Here is a 24,428-nt window from a genome sequence, read left to right on the forward strand (position 1 = left end):
CCTCCCCCCCTCCCTCCCTCCCTCTGTGACACTGCCAGTAACACCAATCTTGGTTGGAAATGGTGGTCGCAGAGAGCTCGAGAGAAGCATGTAAGTTCCGACATTTGTTACAACGGACAGCTTCAAGAATGTTCCGAACATCATAACATACCTCCAAGAATGTTCCAAATGTCATACGTACCTCGGATAAGTTTTCTTAGGTAGGGGTCAAGGTTGATGGTACAGGGCAAAAACTTCTTCAAGTCGGCCACGCTGAGAAGAGGGAAGTTCCCAGATTTTGAGGTGAGGCTAGCCTCCAATTTACGAACATTTCTGTCAATCTCTAGAAGAGGATCCTGCTCTTTGGTGGCAGGAATGCTTGGAACGATACTGGGGGGGGAAAAAAAAGAGAAGAAAAAGCTGTTGAGATCTTAACTACTCAGTGGCAGCTGTGATGTAGGGCAAAGCCGAGGGCTTTAAATCTCAGAGGTCGACACATCAACTGAATAGATACATAATGCACAATTGTTTTTTCTTGTTTTCCTCATCCATCACAAATATCTGCTTGTCTGTTCTACAAATGTTTCTTCAGAATATACCAAATTTTTCTTTTAAAAACAAATTAGTTGGTAATACAAGTTCATAGCTATTTAAACTACTGAAAATGTTAATGATTACATATTAATTTCACATCACACTTGTTGCATCAAAGCAGATAATAAGCTTATGACTTGTAAGAGTCAAATTTCTAGCCCACCGACCACCCCCATAATCACAGGAGCAGGAAAGCACAAGAATCAACTACAGACCGTTTGGTGGGTGGTTGGCGGGTGCTTTGGTATGGTATGCTCCTTCTTAACTGTCAAACATTTATCAGGGGACTCTCGTGGCTTAGAGGTTATGGTGTTGGCCTCTCATTCAAAAGGTCCCAGGTTCGAATCTGGGTAGCGACAGAAAAATTTTCTTCTCTAAATTTGTCTCCTTTCACCTCATTTCCTGCTCTCTAGCAAAGTTCTGTCGTCTGCTTTCGTCTCCTCCTTCTGTCCCCACCCCCTCACCTCCTTTGCCCCTTCCTCTGGGCTCCTGATTCTTTCTGCAGCCTTTCTACTGCTACTCCCTGGCTCCTCCTTACAGCTGTCTTTCAGCCTCACCCCTGATCTTCTGGTAGGAAAGATCTACACATAGCCTTCTCGGACAAGGGCGAAAAATCTCGGAGGACCCGTGTGCAAGTTGCGCACGCTAAAGATCCCTTGGTGGTCTAAAATCGATAAGAGTAGGCTTCAGCCGCCACCTGGGCAAAATTCAAAAGTACCTACCAACTGAAAATATTAGGTGTGTCCCGCGCGCTCATATGACCTTATGCAGTTGCGAGCGCGGTAAAGCACTTTACAAAAACAAACGAACAAAAAAACATTTATCATTCTTATCTCTCCTCCTTATTTGTGTTTGTGACTTTCTTGTGAGGGTGCAGTGGCGGGGAGGTCAGTGTGCTCGTCTCCGAAGTGGAAAGTCTGGGTTCGAGCCTCGGTTCAGACACGGAGTTCATCAGTAATGGGTACCTGACTTCAAGTTGGGGAGGTACAGGCGATGTGGAAAGGAACTGGCCACCCTCCACAATATGCCGAAGGCCCGGGAAATTGTCTCACTAACAAGGCAAGAAGAAAAAGAAGAAGAGGAGGAGGAGGAGGAGGAGGATGACGACGACGATAACAACAGCAACAATAACAACAACAACAACAGCAACAACAACAACAACAACAGTAAGAATAGTACTACTAATAATAATAATGATAATGATATAGAAAAAAAAAAAAATAATAATAACAATAATAAATATTATACTACAGACCGTTTGTACAAGGAATACAGAGAGGCAGAGTTCTCCATCACTTCGGCCTCTTCGAAGTGGTAAATGATCCAGGACAGTCTGTAAGGCCACTGCTCCGTCAGGTTGATCCAGGCCGCAAGTCGGTGCCACTTGAAGTCAATGTTGTACGCCCTCAACAGACGCGCTGTGGGGAGGGGAGGAGGGGTGTAAGGGGGGGAGGACCGGAGGAGAGAAGAAAATTATAATTAGATATTGATTTTAATTTTTTTGTTTTTGTTTAATGTCCATCTGGCTAGGTTTTTGGGGGGTTTTTAGCTTTCGTTTTTGTTGTTTGTTTGTTGTTGGGTTTTTTTTTGGGGGGGGGGTTTGTTTTCAGGGAGGGAGGGGGGTGTCAGATCTTTTTTAAATTTTGGTAGGAGTTTTACAGCACTTGCAACACAATAAGGTCATATAAGTGCCAAAGATTAGAAATGTAGTAATATAGTGTAAAGCGCATAGAGCCTGCTGTTGAGCGGGGATATGCGCTATGCAAATGCTATCTAGTATTATTATTTATGTTACAGGAGAGTAACAATCATAAAAAAGAAGGAGGGGAGATAAAGACGATAGTCTTTTGATAGGAAAGAAGGAGCAAACCACACCAGAGCACCTGTCAACCACCCACGGAGGAGGGGTGTGGGAGTGGAGGTCCGGAGCACAGGAGGTGGGAGGAGAGAATAGAATTATAATCCAATATTGATTTTATTTTTTTGTCGTTGTTTAACGTACTTTGGCCTAGGTTTTTTGGGTGGTTTTTTTGTGGGGGATTTTTTGGGGGGGGGTTAGCTTTTGTTTTTGTCTTTTGTTTTTTGTTTTTTTTTTGGGGGGGGGGGGTTCAGGGAGGGAGCGGGTGTCAGATCTTGGTCTCAAGAAATTGATTGCAAAAGGGTACACAAAAAAGGCAGTGGCCTATATTAAAGTTATTGGAAAATGTGTATATAATATATAAGTCACAAAAGCCAAAAGCAAAACATCATTTGCTGGAAGCGTTCCGAGATGGCTTAGATGAAATGTGGTACAACATGGTGGAATCAGGCGCTCGTCAATTTTGGGGCATATGGGGTTCTTGGTATCATCTTCAAGCTTATTCATTTGCCTTACTTTTGGTGAAAAACACATCCATCTATGTTGAATAGAAGGCGAAATATGTGCGCCTGAAGGAGGCCAGGGTCGCCTGGATTTTAGAGGTGAAATTAGCGAGAAAATGGCTGCCAAAGTTTGGTAATTTTAATAGTTTGAAAGTCCTTGGAAACTGAAAATTGACATTTTTGTGCTTTTAATCAACGTTTTTCAGTAAAATTCACATGGAAACTTGTTTTTATAGGAACATAAAAGGTAATGAACCAAAAAACAAAATCTAATAAAACTGCCAAACTGGTAGAAAAAGGCCTGTTTCTCCGATTTCATTATTTTGACGAGCGCCTGATTTCACCACGCTGCCTCACAAATGGGCAATCACTGAAGTGGTGATGATGAAGTGGTGATGATGAAGTGATGATGATGATGATGTTGATGGCAATCACCACAAAAAAGACGATGACAACAATGAAGATAATGAGGGTGGTGATGATGACGATGATGAGGATGAAGATCCCTGAAGACAGCTCAAAATAGAATACTGCCTTTAAGACTCTAAACAGCAAAAACAACAACAACAACAATGTAAACTGTAGACAAATGCCAGAGCCACATGAACATACCGGTCACAGCAACAATGTTCATCAACCGCCTCATGCTGCGCGGGTTAATGTCGCTAAAGTAGTCGTTTTTGGCCGCAGACGAGGTCAGGTCGTAGGAGCTGGCATAGATCGTGCCCGGGACCGAATCCGACAAACTGCCCCCTGCCACCGAAGTGCTCAGGTTGCGGGACGCCTTCCGCAGACCCACGCGAGTCTCACTGGCGTTGGTCAGCGTGGAGTCTTGCTGCAAAAACCATTGTTAATTTTAGTAAGAGTTTTACAGCACTTGCAACACAAATAGGTCGAATGAGCGCTGAAGAATAGAGATGTTACAAGAGAGCAACGAAAAGGAGGAAAGATAAGAAAAGCAGGCATTTGATAGGAAAGAAAGAGTAAACCACACCAGACCGCCCGCCAACCACCCACCTGCAGAAACCAGGTAAAACTGACAGTAAGCTGGTGTGAACCAAGATGATAGAAGAAATTAGTTTAGAGTAGTTTGGGGTTTTACGGCGCTCGCAACTGCATAAGATAGAAGAATTTTAAAAATAAATTAAGTGCAAGGGAGAAGAGAGAACTGGTTGTTTGTACAGGTGATTTTCTTGGACAGGTGGTCATTAGAAGAGGTTTAACTGTATTAGCAGAATAAAAAGGATATGAAAGAACCAAGATTCTTGACTTGTATGACTTTCCTTTCCCAAGTAATCGAATTGTAGCAATGCCCAGCACATTGGAATGATAAACACCACTTTCTGAAGTGAGAGAGAGACTGACAGAAACAACAGAGAGAAAGAAAAGAAGTAGGAACCCTCAAACCACCTACAGAAAGTTAAAGTAAAGAAATATAGTCTCAAGTTTGAAAGACGCAGCTTCCAAGAAGATGCCGAGTGTATCAAAAAACAAACAGGGAAGGGAAGACTCCAATAATATCTCAATAGAGTTTAACACTTTCTTCCCCACCTAGAGAAGCATCACACTTCAAAACAAACAAATAAACCATTTCTTTCTTCCCCACCTAGAGAAGCATCACACTTCAAAACAAACAAATAAACCATTTCTTTCTTCCCCACCTAGAGAAGCATCACATTTCAAAACAAACAAATAAACAATTTCTTTCTTCCCCACCTAGAGAAGCATCACACTTCAAAACAAACAAATAAACAGTTTTTTTAAAAATATATATAAAAACTTACCATGTAGACAAACAGGAAAATTATTCACAAGTCCATCAAAGAGAAACTATAACATCTCAATGTTAAGAGCGGCAGAGTTGGCCAGCCATAGAAAACTGCATTTCCCTTTGACACTTAATGGCCAAAGAGGAGGAAAAAGTGTTGTAAAAAAGTAATAAAAGTCTGGAACATTTTGCCCCCACAGGACGCCGATAGGTGAAAGTGTCATATGGCCAAAAAAATCGTTTTAGACAGGCGCACTTATTAAAGTTACAATTTTCTTTCTGAATGCTTTGGTTTGTGTGGCCTCTGAGTGCAAAAATCAGTTTGTTTACAATTGGAGCGATTTTTTTTTTTTAAATTATTTTTTTTTTTTAAATTATTTTTTTTTGGGGGGGGGGGGGGAGGTCGAGTAGACCAAGCATGAGTGCTGCTTTACACTAGAGACGGGCAGCAGGAAGCACTTTTTCTTCCTGAGCGAGCAGGCCAGGAAGCTGACCTATTTCTCCCCGAGACCAGTAACGGTCCTGAGAAGTGCTGGCCGTCTCGTGACCAAATTCTCTTCTCCCGCCGTTGGACGAGCAGCCTGCTGAGCGAGAGGGCCGGCCGTGGTCGGGATCCCAACTAGGCTAGATCTAGCCCTGTTGGGCAGGCGCAGGTGGTGAAGGAAGGTAGGTGAAGCCCTAGGCCTAAGCACTGATCAACCCCCCACTCGCCTAGCCTCACCTCGCTTAATCTCGCCACCCTCTCCCCCCCCTTTCAGTTTCAGACACAGGGTGGCACGGTGGTGAGTGGCACTGTCTGCGTGTCAGTTCTCACTGGCTGTGCTGCTCTTTCCGTTGACGCCTCTCACTCTCATAATTTGTTACGTCAAGCCAACGAACAGTATCACCTCTCGGTTTCGGCCAGCAGTTTTGTGGGTGGGCAGAGATGGGGAGGGCCGTTCTCGCAAGAAACGGGTACTCGGCACTTCTCGTGCCCGCTCCTACTTTACATTGACGCCATGACGAGGATTCGGGTGATGAATGTGCTAGATCTAATGGTTTTAGCTCCGGTTCTAATTCCTATTTTGGTGAACATGCAATTGTCATGTTCAATATAGTCAATGTGCGGAAAATTTCATATTGATGCGGGTATTTTTGTCAAGATCCATGTACAGTACTGATGTACCCAATCTGCACCCTGTATGTGGGGACAGAGGTTGTGGGCACTGCATGGGTGGAAAGTGTTAAAGACCTACAAAGTTGGCCTACGATAAAAAAAACTGCATCTCCCCTGAACATTTGATAACCACAGAAGATGAAAAAGTTTTTTTTTAAAGTAATAAAAGTGCATTAAGGAAAGAGAAGAAGAGCAGAAAGCTGTGGTGCGTACCCGAGTGGCCTTGGAGGGAGACTCGCCTGCCCCCTGGTGGCTGGGCACCGGCTCCACCTGCTGGATGCGCATGCCCTGGGACTGTAGGTAGAAGGGCAGGTGTACCACGTTGCGGAGGTAGTCAAAGCCGTTCACGTTGCTGTCCTGGAAAGAGCTGCGCAGATTTTGCTCAATGCCTGCAAACAAACAAGGACAAAACAAAGGATATTAACTCTATACCTCTGAGACGGGTGTAAACCCACTATGCCAGGGCTCTTTTTAGGTAAAGATAAGTTGTTCCCGCATCCGATCCGGTCATTGGGGATTGCCTTGTTAGTGAAACAACTTTCTGGGCCTTCTGCATATTGTGGTAAGGAGGCCAGTTCCTTTCCACGCTGCGTTTACTTCCCTAACTCGAAGTCAGGTACCCATTACTGCAGGGTGAGCACGACGGGGTAAAAAAAATCCGAACCGAGGCTCAAACCCAGACTTTCCGCTTCGGAGACAAGCACACTAACCGTTAATCCACCGTACCCTCTCTTTTTAGGTACGAATTGTAAAAACTGACATATACATCACTAAACTGGTCATTTATTCAAAACAAGTGAACCTGTTTTTTCAGTTCTTCATCTAATGAACGAACTCCCAGTAAAAGAGACCTGTTTTCAGCAATTTCCAAAAAGTAAGTTGACGTCCAAGTCATTGTAAAGGAATGTGTCCAAGCCGGTGCCAGCGGCTCACCGGCAAAGACATCCCAACCACGAGCCCCTGGGAGCGGCTTGTCGAAGACAAGGAGTTAAAAGGATCAATTTAGTACTAACTCAAATCATATACAATCGAAATTGTACAACACAGCCAAAATTGTCGAAGAGAAAACCGGTTATCTCAGACAGGTGAATGTCTTGAACATTATTATATTATTATTTTTAGAAACACAAGGGGGAGGGGGGGGGGGGAGGGGGGGAGTGGGAAGTGGTTGTTTTTAAAGATCCCATTCTTGAAGAAGCCCAAAAGGGAAAAATATTGAACATATTTTTGAATGTCAACAAATTCCAAATACCCAAGTCTCCACCAATTTTCTTTTTCTTACTACAATGGTGATGATGATGATGATGGTGATGATGATTTTTCGGGCGAAACATTGAACCTGTAAAATATTTGAAAATTCTACAAGTCTCAACACTTTTTTATTCCTTGCTATTTACAACGCTGATGATGATGGTGATGCTGACGATGATGATGACGAAGATAATGCTGTTGCTGCTGCTGCAGCTGCTACGCCTGTTGATGCGGATGATAATGATGATGACGATGATGGTAATGACAATGGTGATAATGAAGAATATGATAATGATGGAGATGATGACAATGATAATGATGGCACGGCGTACCTTTGATGATGATGTGAGGATCTACAGCCAAGATGGTGATGAAGGGAGCTCCCTCATCTGAGAACAGAGACTTGACAGTGTCCAGAACTTGGAGCACCTGGAGATGAAAAGAAACAGAAAAACCCATCTCTATTTGTGTCATAATAATAACAATAATAATAATAATAATAATAATCATAATAATAATAATAATAATAATAATAGATAGCATTTGTACAGCGCAAATCCCCACTCAACAGCAAGCTCTACGCGCTTCACAATCTATACTATTACCCCAGCAGACCTGAGAGCATTCTGAAACAACCCTAACTTCCTGAGAAGCATACAGTGCAACCGGCCATTTATAGGCACAAAAGCACTAACAATAACATACTGACAAGATCATTCGCTGTCTATGGCCAAGTACTCATTCCCATCTGGGTGAAGAGAGGAAAATTTGTGTAAATGGCTTTTTGTCAAGTTATAATGTAATTATTGAATAAGAAATACGCCAATGCACACCACTACTGATTACTGGAGCTGACCCGGAAGCTGTACCTAACTTAGGAGGGAGACTTCACTTCCCCCTGAGCTGTCACGCCATGAACCACACATTCTGAGTACACCTCATCAAGAGACTTAACAGGTTAGTGCCTACAGATTATCTAGATCTAGATCTACATTCGTTACACTTTTCCTAAGGACACGCCTCTGAGATCAGACACTCGTCAATTTTTTGACAAATTAAGTAATTGGTATCATCTTAAAGCTTGTTTGCTTGTGTTGCCTTTTGTGTAAAAAATGAAGATTTATCTTAAATAGAAGTTGAGATGTTTGCAATTCAAGGACGCTGCCAAAGTTTGGTGATTTCCATAGCTTGAGAGTCTTGGAAATGAAAATTTGCATTTTTTGTGCCTTTGATCAATATTTTTCAGACATGTGTTCTTAAATGGACATAAAGGGTGCTAGGCCAAAAAACAAAAAAATAGACAAAAATTGCTTAGCCTGCAAAAAACACATTGGTTTCTTTCATTTCCTTATTTTGACGAGCACCTGACTTCACTATGGCACCTCACATTTAGTTTCCGTTTACGTAAGAGTTTCACAGCATTTGCAGCCCAAATAAGTTATGTAATTGCTGAAGATTAGAGGTGTTACTTAAGAGTAACATTCAATGAAAAGAAGTAGTGATAAAGACAGTAGATTAAGCTAACCAGAATACTTTCGAAAAGGCTGTGAAGATAAAATTCACATAATTCAGTCCTTCTTAAGAACAGTACTCTTATGTTTACAATATGGCGTGCACATCATCATTGATTGTTTTGTGATAGTACGAATGTTTGCTTATTTGTTAGTGTTAATCTAATGAGATTTTGTGTGCACATTCATGCACATGTATTTTGCGTTTAGATAAAAATATTGAAAGCGCCTTAAGCAATAGTGTACAGGAGTCGACATGATACATATTATCTGTATCGTTGTCATTATCATCATTAGTATCGTTGTCATTATCATCATTAGTATCATTGTTATTATTATTATTATTATCATTATTATTATTATAATTATTATAATTATTAGTACCATTACCTTTTTATTACTACAGTAATTATTGTTATTATTATTATTACTATAATTATCTTTTTCGCTCAACTTTCCTAAGTGACCAACACTTTCAAACTAGTCGTCCTAACAACCAATGCAGCTTAAGAACTACAATTCTTTGATCTCAGTAACCATCATCCCATTTCTTGTAAGAGGAAAAGAGAAACAAACTAATCTCTCTCTCTCTCTCTCTCTCTCTCTCTCTCTCTCTCTCTCTCTCTCTCTCTCTCCTCTCTCTCTCTCTCTCTCTCTCTCTCTCTCTCTCTCTCTCTCTCTCTCTCTCTCCTCTCTCTCTCTCTCTCTCTCTCTCTCTCTCTCTCTCTCTCTCTCTCTCTCTCTCCCTCTCTCTCCCACAAACCTTGTCCTGTTCGCACGAGTCGAGTCCATCCACAATGACCACCAGACGTGTCTGGTCCTGGGTGAAGCTGTCCAGACAGTTGACCATACGGCTCATCAGGTCCACCTGAGGAGGTCAAAGACAGACCATGAAACACTGACCAGAAGTTGTCTATATAGTTTAGTCTTAGTAAGTGTTTTACAGCACTTGCAACACAAATGGGTTATATAATAGCCGAAGATTATGTTGTTTTAGTAAGGTTTTACAGCGCTCGCAACTGCATACGGTCATAAGAGCGCCAATGGGTGGATGTCAACAGGGAAGTCTAAACAAGGAATCAGGCTTACTCCGCTGACCTCTGTAGCCTAAACAGCACAAAGTCTGTTTCAACTATCAAGGCACCCTGAAATAATAGATAGCATTTGTATTGCGCATATCCCCGCTCAACAGCAGGCTCTATGCGCTTTACACTATATTATTACCCCAGCAGACCATAGAAGTCTCCGAAACATTCTCAGCTTCCCGGGAAGCATACAGTGCAAGCAGCTGATTAAGCGCTCAAACACTAACAAACTGACAAGATCTTTCACTGTCTATAGCCGGGTACCAATTCCCACCTGGGTGAAGTGAGGAAAATTCATGTAAAGTGCCTTTCCCAAGGACACAACGTCGGGCCCCTGACGGTATTCGAACCCACGACCTTACGGTTGCGAGTCCGAGAGCCTAACCACTAGGCCACCGACGCCACAATAGCGGGTCACAAGAGTGTGACAAACATAAAAAAAGAAGTAGAGGAAAATGACGGTAGTAAGGATAAGGAAAGAAAAAGCAGCTGTTCCCTGTTGTAGTTTAGGCACATATGTCGAGCATGATGTTGTTGAATCAGCTCATTTACAATTCTACTGTGCATAAGAACGAGAAATGTCCCCCCTCTGGGAATGGCTTAAAGACACTTCAGTCAGTGGCACCGCCCCGCGGGGTCGATAGATGTTTGATAGGAAAGAAGAAGCAAACCAAACCCGAGCACCCGCCAACACTCATTACCTCAGTCTTCAACTGCTGCATAAAGCCGTCCATCTTGAGCTCGTCGATGCTGTCTGCCGCCCGGATCACGCGCTTCTTCTGCGAGAAGACGAGAGCGACCAGCATCTGGCCCCAGGTGTAGAGGTTTGTGACCAGTGCCAGGCCCACCACGCTGACCAGCGCGATGAGCACCGCGTCCACCGCCACGCTCTCCTTGATGCCGAATGCCACAGCCAGCCCCACGCCCACCTGCACGCAGATCAGCAGGAGCAGGAAGATGATGAAGTACGGCACGCAGCAGATGCTTTTGAACCTCGAGCTTCGCGACTCTGGGAAGGGAGAGAGGGAGAGATGAGGTAGTTCCATGAACAATCAAACTGCAGCCACTAACATACATAATGTGGAGGTGATGACCGAGTGAAAAAAATGTTCTTTTTTTTTTCGTAAGAGTTTTACGGCACTTGCAACACAATAAGGTCATATAAGTGCCAAAGGTTAGAGGTGTTACAAGGGGAGTAACAAACCCGAAGAAAGGAGGAGGAGAGGTTTAGTTTTAGTAGAGGTTTTACGGCACTCGCAACTGCATAAGGTCAAATGAGCGCCAGAAGATTAGATTTAGAGGTGTTACAAGAGAGTAACAAACATAAAAAAGTAGAAGGGGAGATAAGGACGATAGATGTTTGATAGGACAGAAGAAGCAAACCACATCAGAGCACCATCCAACCAGCAACAGAGAGAGGAGGTAATTCTATGAACAATCAAACTGTAGCAACTAACGTAATGTGGAGGTGATAACCAAGTGAAAAAAATTTCTATGCGGTGAAAGGGCCATCCTTTATTTATTTTTTTTTCTTTTAATGTATTCCTTGCTTTATTTTCTTCTTTTTTTCTTTTGCTAGCAACTTTCCTCTGCTGAAAGAACAAAGAAGGGAAAAACAACAACAACGGTGCCATCACCATATAAAATTTTATCCCAAGGTCATTACCCTTGTATTATGTGAGTCATGGCAGTTTCATTTTTTATGGAATAGCCTAGAGGGAGAGACAGAGGAAGAGACAGAGGGAGGGAGAGAGGGAGAGACAGAGGGAGAGACAGACGGCCTCTTTTCTCAACTACAAAAAAAAAAACGGGAAGGGAAGCAAGAAGTTGAAATAGATATGTTCAAAAACATGTATCTTCCCGTTTAAAAAAAACCAAGAACAGACAGATATAGAAATTCATTCATACCAACTGCAGTGAGGTTACTGAAACCACAGTGCTACAAATGAAACAAAGAGAGAGAGAGAGAGAGAGAGAGAGAGAGATAGAGAGATAGAGAGAGAGAGAGAGAGACAGAGAGAGACAGAGAGACAGAGAGACAGAGAGAGAGGGAGAGAGAGAGGGAGAGAGGGAGAGAGCGGGTTGTCTTAGCACGTGAGACATATTCATTCAAGTCATATTTATTTGTGCGCATGCGTGAGTGCACCTTACTTTTGTTACATCTACTGCCATTGTAAACGAACAAGACAAATTTCTCCCTGCGAGATGAAAATAGATTGTCATTGTCAACACACAAGAAATTATGACACCTTCCGATCACTTACTCCCTGGAGTAGGTTTAAACACTCGGAAAAGCCTGGCAATGAAGACTCCGTACTCCTTCTCCACTGCCTCGCACAGAGTCCCTATCATGGCTGCCAGAGATTTCTCACCGCCAACGCTAGTGAGGCGAGTGCAGTCGGAAAACAAGAACCTGGAAGACAGAAGCTTAGTTTAGATTTAGTAAGTAAGAGTTTTACAGCGTCAGCAACACAAACAGGTCATATTGGGCTTTTTTTTCTTTCACACGGCGCACCGGCAGTGGAATTTTAGTTGCCGCGGGGGGTTCCCCGCCGGGCGCCTTATCACGTCGGGGACACGGGGGTCAGCTCCCTGTCGCCGCTCTGTCTGGGCCGACTTAATTTTTGGTACTTTTCAACGTACAATTTAAGGGGTATCCTTGTATTTATGGTAATTCTCATTTAGTGCACCCAAAGCATGCATTTCTGCTCTTGAGACTCAAAAAAGAACGGACGTTTTAACTTGTCTGGTTATTTCGTTAGACGCGCTGGAGTCGGCAATGCTAAATTGTTTGGGTTTTTTTGACTAGCGTGAATGGAAAAAAATCAATATAAAAAAAGGCATCGTCAAAATCTGTCGAACTTTTGGGACATGAACGACATAACATTGGTGCAGATACTCAGAAAAGATGGTATCTGCGCTTATAATAGAAAGCTGTAATTTTGCAACTTTATCCATCGGGCACACAATTCGCTATGAAGTAATTCCTCCAAATTCAACTTTATGTGTCTAATATAATCGTGAATATTCACATATTTTCTCGAAAGTTGATAAAAGTCACCTTGAAGTTTCTCTATGAAAAGTACAAATCGATTTTAGTTCTAGAATACATCTTCAATGTAAATCTAATACACAAACAGTATCTGTTACACTCCAGAAATTCCTTACTTTTCTTAAAACGCTAAGTCTAGGTTTTGTAAGTTGACTGAATAATAGGGATGACTTCACGTAATTGGGTTATAAGAATAATTTCTAGCTTTCCAGTGACACTGAATTAGCACCAGACTTTTCCTGCTTTATTTTTCGTTTCTATGACCATTTGCAATAACTGACAATGTGACTGATTTCTTTACATCCATAATTGTGTCTGCGCATATTTCCGACACAAAAACTAAGAATGTTGTCATTATTTTTATTCCATACAAGAAGTTTATCTCTACCCATGTATTTACACGGTTTTGTGTTTTTTTTAATTGCTTAGATTCTATATTATATCTTTTTAGTAGTATGCAGGCTGCCACAGACACAGCGTGATTCATGAACAAACGCAGAGTAACTTTCTCTTGTTTAATAGTAAAATAAGAGCTAACGCTGATCGTCTTTAGTTAAAAAATGCAGATGTGCATCTTTCTTCTCTTATAACTTGACTATTTCTACTAGCGCAGATTTAAGATTTCTCATGGTAAAAGACATGATATTCGTAGTCAGTTTAACACAGATTTTGGAGAGATCTGCCGTGCCTTTTTTAAATTAACAATCATTTATTCATAAGTTTGTAACTAGAATAGGACAAATTGGGTACTCTACAAAGACTTGCCTAGAACAAAAACCAAGGCACAGAAATTAACCATTCTAACGCAGAATAAATCTCTAGACATTGAGCTTTTAGTACATCCGCGTAATGGTTTGCTATGTGGGATGGGGAAGAAGTTATATCGTTTTAAACATAGTCAAAAATGCGAACTTCCTAACCGACACCGGCAAAGTCGCCTCAGGGCTCATTAACCCCGTGACCCCGAGCCGGGGAGCTCCGGCGGGCTGCTGAGTCACGCGAACTAAAAGTAACAGATTCGGGCGAAAAGTGACGCCGTGTTCAGTAAGAGTTTTCTTGCAACACAGATAGGCCATATTGATTTTTGTTTCGTTTAAGGAAGAGTTTGACAGCATTTGCGACACAACTAGGTCATATAAGTGCTGAAGATTAAAGGTGTTACAAGAGAATAAAAAACGCGCAAAAAGAAGGAGGAATAAGGATGGTAGGTTTTGATAGGAAAAAAAGAAATAAACCACACCAGAGCACCTACCAACAACACAGCAGTAGTCTAATAACTAACATTAGAGCAAGACACCAATACTATTTTAATGACAGACAGACAAAAGTAAGATCCACCAACAATATTCTATCAAGTAATATAAGCACAATACAGCAACAATAATCTAATAATTGACACTAAAGCAACACATCAACAATACTATACCAACACCAACAAACAACGGAACAACACACCAACAATACTTTAACAACAAACAACACAGCGACACACCAACAACACTTTAACAACGAATAACAGAACGACACACCAACAATACTATAAGAATGACACACCAACAATACTATAAGAATGACACACCAACAATACTTAAACAACAAACAACAGAACGACACACCAACAATACTATAAGAATGACACACCAACAATACTATAAGAATGACACACCAACAATACTTAAACAACAAACAACAGAACGACACACCAACAACACTTTAACAACAAACAACACAACAACACACTTACAACATTTTAACAACAAAAAAACAGAGCGACACGCCAACAATACTATTTTATACTCTGGTCTGACAAAACATTCCCTCACCGGACAGAGAAGCTGGAGGCCATGGAATGCTTGTCAGAGACAGGCCGCTGTTTGGGAACGCAGAAGAGCATCTGCATAAACAGGGCCAGTAACTTCTGCTTCCTGGCCAGGGCCGCACTGATGCGATTGGTCAGAGAGAAGTCGTGCTTCACCGTGAAGAAGATGATGATGCCTGTGGGTGGAAAATGCAACAAAAGCGTGTTGTTTTAGAAAGAGTTTTACCGCACTTGCAACACAATAAGGTCATATAAGTGCCGAAGGATAGATGTGTTACAAGAGAGGTAACATACACCAAAAAGGAGAGAGACAAGGGCGATAGATGTTTGACAGGAAAGAAGGAGCAAACCACACCAGAGCATCCGCACACCACCCGTGTTGTCAGACACATGGAACAATAGAAGACGTTTTAATCAATACTACCAGAGGGGTATTGATCTTTTGCTTCTTCTTCTTCTTAGCTTCTCCAGTAGTTGGACTATACTGCCATAAGCTGACTAAACGCTTTATTTTTGGTGCTAAATTTTTAAATTTGATAAATCAATTGCCTATCACTTACCCTACTTGTATGAAATTAATCAAAGTCAAAATGTGACTAGTTTTTGAATAATTACGATTCATATTTTGGAATAACACCTTTTTTAGATGGTTACACTAGCAAAATGCCTTTTCATCTGGAAACTGCTATGAACAAGAAAAGGGCACACGGCAGTCTACTGTTTTATTAAGGAAAATTAGTTTAACAGGACAAAACATTTTTAAAATGTTACTGATATGTGTGTCATGCTATTTCACAGAAGTTTCCTTTGTAAAATGTGCATGCTTTGTGCTATGTGGGCCAATGGCCCTAAACAATGAACAGAAATTGGACGTTGCTTTTCAGACCTTTATGCAAGCAAACACTTTGTCTCTTGCCATTCTGCTTGTCTGAGTTGCTTTGGTTCTAAGTCATATGTTTTGATTACATTATAAAGAAACTCCCCCCAAATGTTATACAAGCTTGCAATTAGTCTATTGTATTTAGTTTAGTTTAATTCTAGTAGAGGTTTTACAGCGCTCGCAACTGCATAAGGTCATATGAGCGCCAGAAGATTAGAGGTGTCACAAAAGAGTAACATACATAAAAAAGAAAACGAGGAGATAAGGAAGATAGGTGTTTCAAAGGAAAGAAGAAGCAAACCACACCAAAGCACCCGCCAACCACCCACTGTATTGTATTTCAGTATAAGCGAAATGTCGCATGTCGAAACCACACACTCTGCTTTCCTTCCCTGAAAGACTCACCAATGAAGGCATACTGTAAGGGCAACAGCCCCAGCCCGACGGCCAGACCGACGCGCCAGCCTAGCGTCAGGCCCAGAACCTCCCCCAGCATGGTGTTGAGCAGCAGGAAGAGGAAGGCCGTCAGCCACGACCAGTTCAGCTCCCCCTGACTGTTCTGCTGCGTGAAGGAGCGCATCTCCACTGGCGACACAAGGGACAGGTTTTGGTTTTTAGTTTTAGTTTAGTTTTCGCAAGAGTTCTACGGCACTTGTAAACAAAATAAGGTCGTATAAATGCCGAAGATTAGAGGTGTTACAAGAGAGTAACAAACACACAAAAAAAAGCAGGGGAGAAAAAGACGATAGACGCTTGATAGCAAAGAAGAAGCAAACTACACTAGAGCACCCACCAACAACCCACTTTTAGTTTTCAGTTTAAGTGGAGAAGAGATAAGGACAATAATAATAATAGAAAGCATTTGTATAGCGCAAATCCTCACTCAACAGTAAGCTCTATGTGCTTCACAATCTACGCTATTACCCCAGCAGACCTGTGAGCATTCTGAAACAACCTCAACTTCCTGGGAAGCATACAGTGCAAGCAGCCATTTTTAGGCGCTAAAACATTAACATATTAACAAGATCTTTTGCTGTCTATCAAAGGATCTTTCACAAGTACAACATGTACACAAGACCTCCAAGATTTTTCGCCCCCATCCAAGAAGGTTAGATGTCAGATCTCACCTGCCCCAAGATCAGGGGTGTGGTTGCAAGACAGCACTAACAATGAGCCAGTGAGTGGTGGTAGAGATTGAAGAAAGGCTGCAGAAAAAGTCAGGAGCCCAGAGGAGGGGGCAGAATGGATAAATGAAAGCAGACGACAAAACATGGTTAGAGAGCAGGAAAGGGGGAGAGAGTAGAAATCTTTACCGAAGAAAATTTTCCGTCACTGTCAGGTTTCGAACATGGGACCTATTGAATGAGGGGCAGACACAGTAACCTAACCTCTAGACCACGGGAGCCCTCCAATAGACGTTTGATAGACAATGAGGAACAACCCACACAAGGGGGCAGGCAGAGCACCCTCCAACCACCCACCAATAAATGTATGAATGACAAACATGCATAGGAAACAGTGGCCACACTTGGAAGGAAAACCCACACCCACTGAGATGGGGTCAACTCTTGTGTTAGTGTTTTGTTTGGGTTGAGTTTATTTGAGCGGAGTGGAGGGGTAATGCTTGAGACAGCAGTTTATTAATAGTGCCACATGCTACGAAACCGAAAACCGAAACCTGAACAAAAACGGAAGACATGATTGTTTCTAAAAACAATTAATTAAACTAAACGAGATTTAGCTAAAACTGATGAAAATCAAAACAGCACTCAAACTTATGCATATTTTGAAGACAAAGATAATGATGATGATGTTGTTGTTCATGATGATGATGATAACATATAGTACGCCTATAGCACATAATGTGGTAAGTAAACGCTTTTGTTTCTATAGCTTTCTTTTTGTTTTTTTCTTACTGTGTTCCTAATTACCACTTTGCCATCATATTTTGGGGAAAATTCAAAGAAACAGGGTGGTAAACATTGAAAATCCAAAGAAACTGGGTGGTGAACATCGCCAATCGGCAAGATGAGGCGGCAGAGTGTTAAGACCAAATGGGGGGAAATATTGAACATTTTTGGATAATATCAATAAAATATGTGAGGCAGCGTGGTGGAATCAGGCTCTCGTAAATTTTTGGGCATGTAGAGTTAGTGGTATCATCTTATAGCTTGTTCGCTTGTCTTTATTTGGATGAAAAAAATATCCATTTATCTTGAATACAAGTCGAGATATTTGCGAATGAAGGAGGTGGGGTTACCTGTTTTCAGAGATAAAACTAGTTGAGAAAATGGCCACCAAAGATTAGTTATTTCCTCAGCTTAAGAGTCGGTGGTAACAGAAAATTTACATTTTGTGTAATTTTAATCAACGTTTTTCAGGAAAATCCACACAGAAACTAGTTCTTTAATGGACATGAAAGGTGTTGAGCCAAAAAAGAAAAAAATTTGATAAAAATTCACAAACCTGTGGAAAAATGCAAGTTTCTTCACTTTGATAATTTTGACGAGAGCCTGATTCCACCACGCTGCCTCACATATTTTTACCTCCAAGTTTCCATACACCTACTTATTCTTCCCCTTGTACTATACAACAATGAGAATAAAACAAAGATGATGAGGTTGAGAATGACACTGATGATGATGGTGATGGTTATGATGATGATTATGCTGATGAGGATAGTGAAAGAACTCCCCTTGTAGGACACAACTCACAACAGAACTAACATACCTCGCAGCTTGTCCAGGAGGAAGGACTTCCCACTGCCCCACTTGGCGTACAGGCCCATGGTGATGGGGGTCATGAGGCCAGGCTCACTCAGGATGTCTGCCAGGGCGGAGCTGTAGATCTCGTAGCCCAGAAGGTTTTCTGCGTCTGTCGCGTTCAGCTTGCCTGTACAGGGGGGGGGTTGAGGTGAAGTGAGGGTCATAGTTTTACAGTGTGTTAGCTTTTGTTTCTTTTAGTAGGAGTTTTACGGCACTTGCAACACAATAAGGTCATATAAGTGACGAAGATTAGAGGTGTTACAAGAGAGTAACAAACACAAAAAAGGAGGAGAAATCAGGACGATAGATGTCTGATAGGAAAGAAGAAGCAAACCACACCAGAGCACCCGCCAACCACCCACTTCTAAGTTTTAGTACGAGTTCCAAAATACCAGCATGGAGAGGTGGACCAAACTGTGAAACACATCCTTCAAGAATGCAAGACACACGGGGCCCTGAGACAGGAAACAAGGCCGAGCCCATTGACACTACAAGAGAAGCTGTACGGGCCGACAGATGAACTGAGCAGGACGGCCCAATATATGATAGATACCGGATTTCAAGTGTGATGCGATAAAGAAGAAGGAAAAGTACGAGTTTTACATCATTTACAACACAAAGAGATTAGTTTTAGCTTAAGTAAGAGTCTAAAGGCATTAGTAACAGAAGGTTTGAAAGGAAAGAAGGAGTAAACCACATCTGAACACACGTCGACCACCCATTTGCGTTCAGCATTGCATCAGACCTCAAAACTTGAAGTAACAAGCTGGGATCTCCAGTGGCAGAGTGGACAGTGAGTTCAGACTCAGAATAAATGTCAAGCATACGTCAGTGAAAGTTTCGGATTGGAACCCACAGGGTAAGAGATCAACGGGGAAGACCGCGTGGAACCTGGAGAAGAATCACCTAAATCGATGTACAGAAAAGTGGGAAGACATGGAAAAACATCAAGAGGCTAGCCCAGGATAGAGAAAGGGGGAAGGTGTTTGTCCGTGGCCTATACCCTGGAGCAGGGTGAGAAAGGCAATGATGACGATGATACGTCAGTGACATGACGTATAGGTGGACGGTCACCACGGCATGTCCTTGAGCGAGACACGATTACCCGTAAACCTTGTACAAACAACTGGCACTGCAGCGTTCGCAACTACATAAATAGTATATCTTTAAGTTTCAGTTTGCATGTATTGGGAGTATTAATGTACTTATGTACCCTATTTTCTGAATTGTAAAAATCAACATGTACCTATTTATGTATGTATAATATAATATGTTAGGCCACTGTAGACCAACTTGGGGATCAATAAAAATGGGATTATTTTATTTCATTTTTTCTTTCCCAGGGACATACCATGTCCGTAGATCTGCGGCAGGATGCCCCTCTGGTAGTAGGTGTCCATGCTGTAGGGCGACTCCCCGGCCTTGTTGAGCCGGTACAACAGACGGCTGTGCCGAGGGTTACACAGCAACAGCTCTGTGATGCGTTTGGCGCGCGCTCGGATGGCGATGTGCAAGGCTGTGTCACCTCTCTGATTGAAAAAAAAAAAATTTCAGTTTGGTTCTAATCTAGAAAGTTTTTTTCCGTAAGAGTTTTACAGCACTTGCAGCACAATAAAGTCATCTAAGTGCCGAAGATTAAAGGTGTTACAAGGGAGTAACAAACACAAAAAAGAAGGAGAGGAGATAAAGACGATAGATGCTTTGATTAATTAGAGTTCTATGGCACTTGAGACACAATGAAGTCGTACAGGTGCCGAAGATTAGAGGTGTTACTAGTGAATAAAATACAAAGACAAGAAGAAGGAGCGAAAAGGACACCAGGTGTTTGACAGGAAAGAAAGGGCATACCACATCAGAGCACCCACCGACCAACAACAACCAAAAACAAAAAAAACATTTTGAATTTGCAATCTGAAGTACCTAGTGTCATATGGTTCACTGTAGTACAATCCTTTTTCACATTTTTAAAAAGATTTGAATTCACAAATTTCTTTCAAAATTGTGAAAATCATACCCCTCCCCCCCCCCCCCCAAAAAAAAAAATACTTTAAAAAAATAATAAATTAGAAAATAAAAACAAAAACAAAAAACAAAAATGACATACAATAGTGAAACATAACAACTGACCTTGTCACTGGCAGAGACTTTTGCCCCTCTGTCGATCAGCAAACGCACACACTCCTCATTGCGCATCCGCACGGCTCGAAGCAAGGGTGTGTCTTCATCCTGTGATGGAGAGATAAAATGAGCATTAGAAATCCCCAAGAAGCTGTGCTAAATCCCAATGTGTACTTGATTGAATGAGAACGTTTAGTTTTAGTAAAGAGTTTTATGACACTTGCAACACTTTTACTTTACTTTTTACTTTTCCGATCCAGCGGCCATTTGGGTTCTAGCCCTTCGGTCTGTCGATATGGCAAAGAATTTGCAGGTTTTAATCAGCTGTGCTTTGTCGCTGTATAGAGTATTTCCGATGTTTGGGGAGGCAAGTAGGTAGGTGCTATGCAGGTCACAAAGTGCTGGGCAGTTAAAGAGGTGGTGTGGTACTGTTTCATCCTGGTAGTCGCACAGCGGGCAGTCGGGTGGGGTATCCTTGCGGATCCTATTAAGGTAGGAATTTAGTGGTATGTGTTGTGTTCGTAGGCGAAAGATCGTGACTTGTTCTCTTCTACTTAGGGAATTTATTGCATCTTTAGAGTTGGGGGCTGTCATGTGTGCAAATAACACTTGCAACACAAATAGGTCATATAAGTGCCACAGATAAGAGGAGTTACTCGAGAGTAACATGCAAAGAAAAGAAGGAGGAGGGAAGAGGCAAGACAGATAAACAGAAACAACAGTGGGAATGAAAAGAAGTAGGACCTACCAATAACGCCCTCCAACCACCCACACAGACATTGCTCCTCTCCCTATAAGAACAACAAGTTAAAAACAAACAACAACAAAAAAACAAACAACAACAAAAAACAAACAAATTGAAACACCAGAAAAAAAACACAACTTTACCTTGGTGCTCAGCTCCAGGTCAGGATTGCTGTTGAGCAAAAGTTTGACAATCTCGGTGTACCCTTTCTCCACGGCACAGTAGATAGCAGTCTTGCCCTCCTGACAGAGAAACAAGCAGAGAGAGGGACATTTTATACTTAGCTTTTTGTTTTAGGAAGAGTTTTACAGTGCTCGCAACTGCATAGGGTCATGTGAGCGTGCGAAAAAAAGGTGGTTCCCTTCGCAACAGTTCACTGCACAGCCTGATTCTGGTCAACACCTCTACTAAAATGCTAAAATTTTAAAATGCTAAAAATTTTAAGTAAATAAATTCATAATCTAAAATAGCTTCTTAAACAACATTAACAATTTTAACACCAATTATAATTTTCCATTAAGGCCAATTTCGGCCTTTATAAAATCAATGATTCTGTTGGGATTAACAACGGAAAACAGATCTTGCAATTTTTTGCATCTATTATACTTTGCTTCCTGTCAGTGACTTACAATGTCAACAGAGCATACATATTATATTAAAAAGAAGACAGGTGGGGAGCACAGTGCTGTCAAAATTGTCCTAGAAGGCCACCCATTGTCAAGTAGAAAAGTGGTTGTCTGAGACAGGCAGACATTTTGCACTGTGTCATTATGATACAGAAAAGAGCAAGGGGGGGAGTGGGAAGCAGATGTTTGTACAGATGCTTGTCTTGGACACATGGCCATTAGAGCAGGCTCTTCTGCATGAATAAGCTTACAGCTGCACATAAGAAAATCATAAAGATTTTTTTGTTTTTAGTAAGCGTTTTACGGCACTTGCAACACAATTAGGTCATATTAGTGCTGAAGATTAGAGTTGTAACAAGACAGTAACATACATTTAAAAAAGGAGGAGAGATAAAGACGATAGTTGTTTGATAGGAAAGAAGGAACAAACCGCACCAGAGCACCCACCAACCACCCACATAAAAAGATTTATTAAAAAACTCAACATAAAGCTTCACTTAGCTCACATGGCAAGACCAGACCCTCAATTGTCAGATTTACACTTGCAATTGTTTGCACCAGAAAGAGAGCCAAACAGATGACCATGTAGTTCTGAGGAAAGGTGCCATCCAAATGCCACAAAGGTGGAGGATTTCCACAAAAAACTTCATAGACAAGCTGAAAATTTGGTGTTCAATCTAATTACAAGAGTTTAAGTGAGGAATTCATATTGATTATAAACAACTAGATTACTGTTCACCATACGGCAGAGCTTCTTACATCATTGGAATCACTGAATCAAGTGAAAGAACATTTAAAATATATATACTATTTCGACACTTTGACTGAAGCGGCCGTGTTCTGTCCATCTGTTATAGATTTTTTCAGTAGGATTGTAGCATAAGTCTAGCAGAGAGAGAGAGAAAGAGAGAGTTAAGGTGTAGTTACCTCATGGAAAAAGTTTGAAGATACTCTTGCAAAATTAAAAAGCATGTGGGACAAAAAAAAAAGTGAAAAACAGACTGGCTTACCTGGCCCGGCACATCCACGTCCACATATTTCTTCAGCAAAGCCTTCACAATTTCTATGTAGCCACCTTTGACAGCATGGATCAAGATGGAATCTCCATTCTGAAAGAAAATATGTTGACCATCTCAGCACACTGAAGTCTCTCGCATCGTATACAAAGTCTTGTTGATTGAGCTTACATGCAGCTAGTCAAACAAAAACGAAATGCTTTAAGTAGTCGTATTCTTAATTAGAAAATTCATAACGGCCATTTCACTTTAGAGGAATCACAGAAATCGATCTACAGAAAAGTGGGAAGACATGGAATAACATCAAGAAGCTAGCCCAGGATAGAGAAAAGTGGAGGGTGTTTGTCCGTGGCCTATACCCTGGTGCAGGGTGAGAAAGGTAATGATGATGATGATTTTACTCTACAGAATCTCAGCTTGTCTTGGTGTCTAGGGCATAAAGTCAAAGAAATGACCCAAGACTATCTAAACTAGCCCAAAGTTATGACATCACCATAGTTTGTTTTTTTTAAAATCCATGCTGGAACCTGAATCACATCATCTAGGATTAGGGGAAAATCTTGTAATGTATCATTTCCAAGGACACAACCTTTTGATCATGAATCCAGCAGTCTAACCATTCTCCAAATACTGAACTTACTTTGATTGTTTTAAACAGACCGTCCCTGACACATCCTAAAAAAAGAACAACACAGCACTCACTCGGTCCACTAGATTCACGTAAGCCCCTTTCCTCAGCAAGTCGTTCACAACCTCAGCATAACCGTCTTTGGCAGCAATGGCCAAGGCAGTGAGGCCATCCTGGTCAGGAAAAGGAAAGATATTTTTTTTAAGTCAACATAAAGTTCAGCTTCATAGCATCATTTCACAATCAGAAATTGTTGACTGAAATAAGAACGATAAGGTTTGAATTGAACAGCTCCACACTCTCTGGAGACACACAGCCTTTTGTTTCAGAAAAGGTTTTACGGCACTTGCAACACAATTCAGTTATATCAGTGCCGAAGATTAGAGGTGTTACAAGAAAATAACATTAACCAAAAAAAAGGAGAGATAAGGACAATAAATATTTGATTGGAGAGAAAGAGCAAACCACACCAGAGCGCCTGCCAACTACCCACTTACAAAGTCTAAAGAGGTCCGCTTTCATTGTGAAATTATAAACTGACAACTTAAACACTGAATGGCATCAGGAAAAATCCTGTATTTCAAGTAGAGTTTAATCTTTTCATTAAAAACTGTCAGTATTTTGCAACCCCATCAAAACAATTTAGATCATTTAGGAGGTAGGCTTCGACCTGCGCTGGGAAGGTAGGGATACAACATCCCAGCAGAAAGACCGAGATACTCCAAAAAATTATCCCCACACCCAAATTCAACTCAGGTCCTCTGCGAAAGACAGCAAAGAGTCAAAGCGCTGTAAACCACAAACAACGGTAAATGAAGTTAGAAGCTGAGCAAAATTATTGTGGTGTATTTTTACTTGTTTTTGGTTGTGGCAGGGGGTTAGGCCTAGCCTATTGTATTGTTTGGCTGAAAGTGTGAGAGTGAGTAAAGTGTGAGTCTGTGTTCAGTTGTATTGTTTGCAAGTTGATAAAAGTCTGAGTGACTACTGGTGGGAGTTGGAGAGGAGAGAGTTGTATCAAGGCAGAGGAGGCCTGCTGACAGTATAGATTATGAGAAAGGCTAGTTAGAGCCTCAG

At 41.5% G+C, this 24,428-nt stretch overlaps 1 protein-coding gene across 1 annotated transcript in view; it reads right to left on the reverse strand.

The window, feature by feature from the left end:
* LOC101848825 (kinase D-interacting substrate of 220 kDa B) overlaps nucleotides 1-24,428 on the reverse strand; it is a gene marked incomplete at its 5' end in the record, with an annotated part of 38,916 nt that overhangs the window by 7,708 nt on the left and 6,780 nt on the right. Inside the window, 16 exon segments of the mRNA XM_005101030.3 lie at nucleotides 182-369; nucleotides 1,829-1,991; nucleotides 3,547-3,769; nucleotides 6,072-6,247; nucleotides 7,442-7,538; nucleotides 9,384-9,488; nucleotides 10,407-10,714; nucleotides 11,970-12,118; nucleotides 14,581-14,752; nucleotides 15,862-16,041; nucleotides 18,187-18,348; nucleotides 19,573-19,750; nucleotides 20,349-20,447; nucleotides 21,228-21,326; nucleotides 22,721-22,819; nucleotides 23,429-23,527. Of these exon segments, the coding sequence (XP_005101087.2) occupies nucleotides 182-369; nucleotides 1,829-1,991; nucleotides 3,547-3,769; nucleotides 6,072-6,247; nucleotides 7,442-7,538; nucleotides 9,384-9,488; nucleotides 10,407-10,714; nucleotides 11,970-12,118; nucleotides 14,581-14,752; nucleotides 15,862-16,041; nucleotides 18,187-18,348; nucleotides 19,573-19,750; nucleotides 20,349-20,447; nucleotides 21,228-21,326; nucleotides 22,721-22,819; nucleotides 23,429-23,527 (2,497 nt within the window).

This window comes from Aplysia californica, unplaced genomic scaffold, assembly GCF_000002075.1.
Source record: "Aplysia californica isolate F4 #8 unplaced genomic scaffold, AplCal3.0 scaffold00268, whole genome shotgun sequence".
NCBI classification, from domain to species: domain Eukaryota; kingdom Metazoa; phylum Mollusca; class Gastropoda; order Aplysiida; family Aplysiidae; genus Aplysia; species Aplysia californica.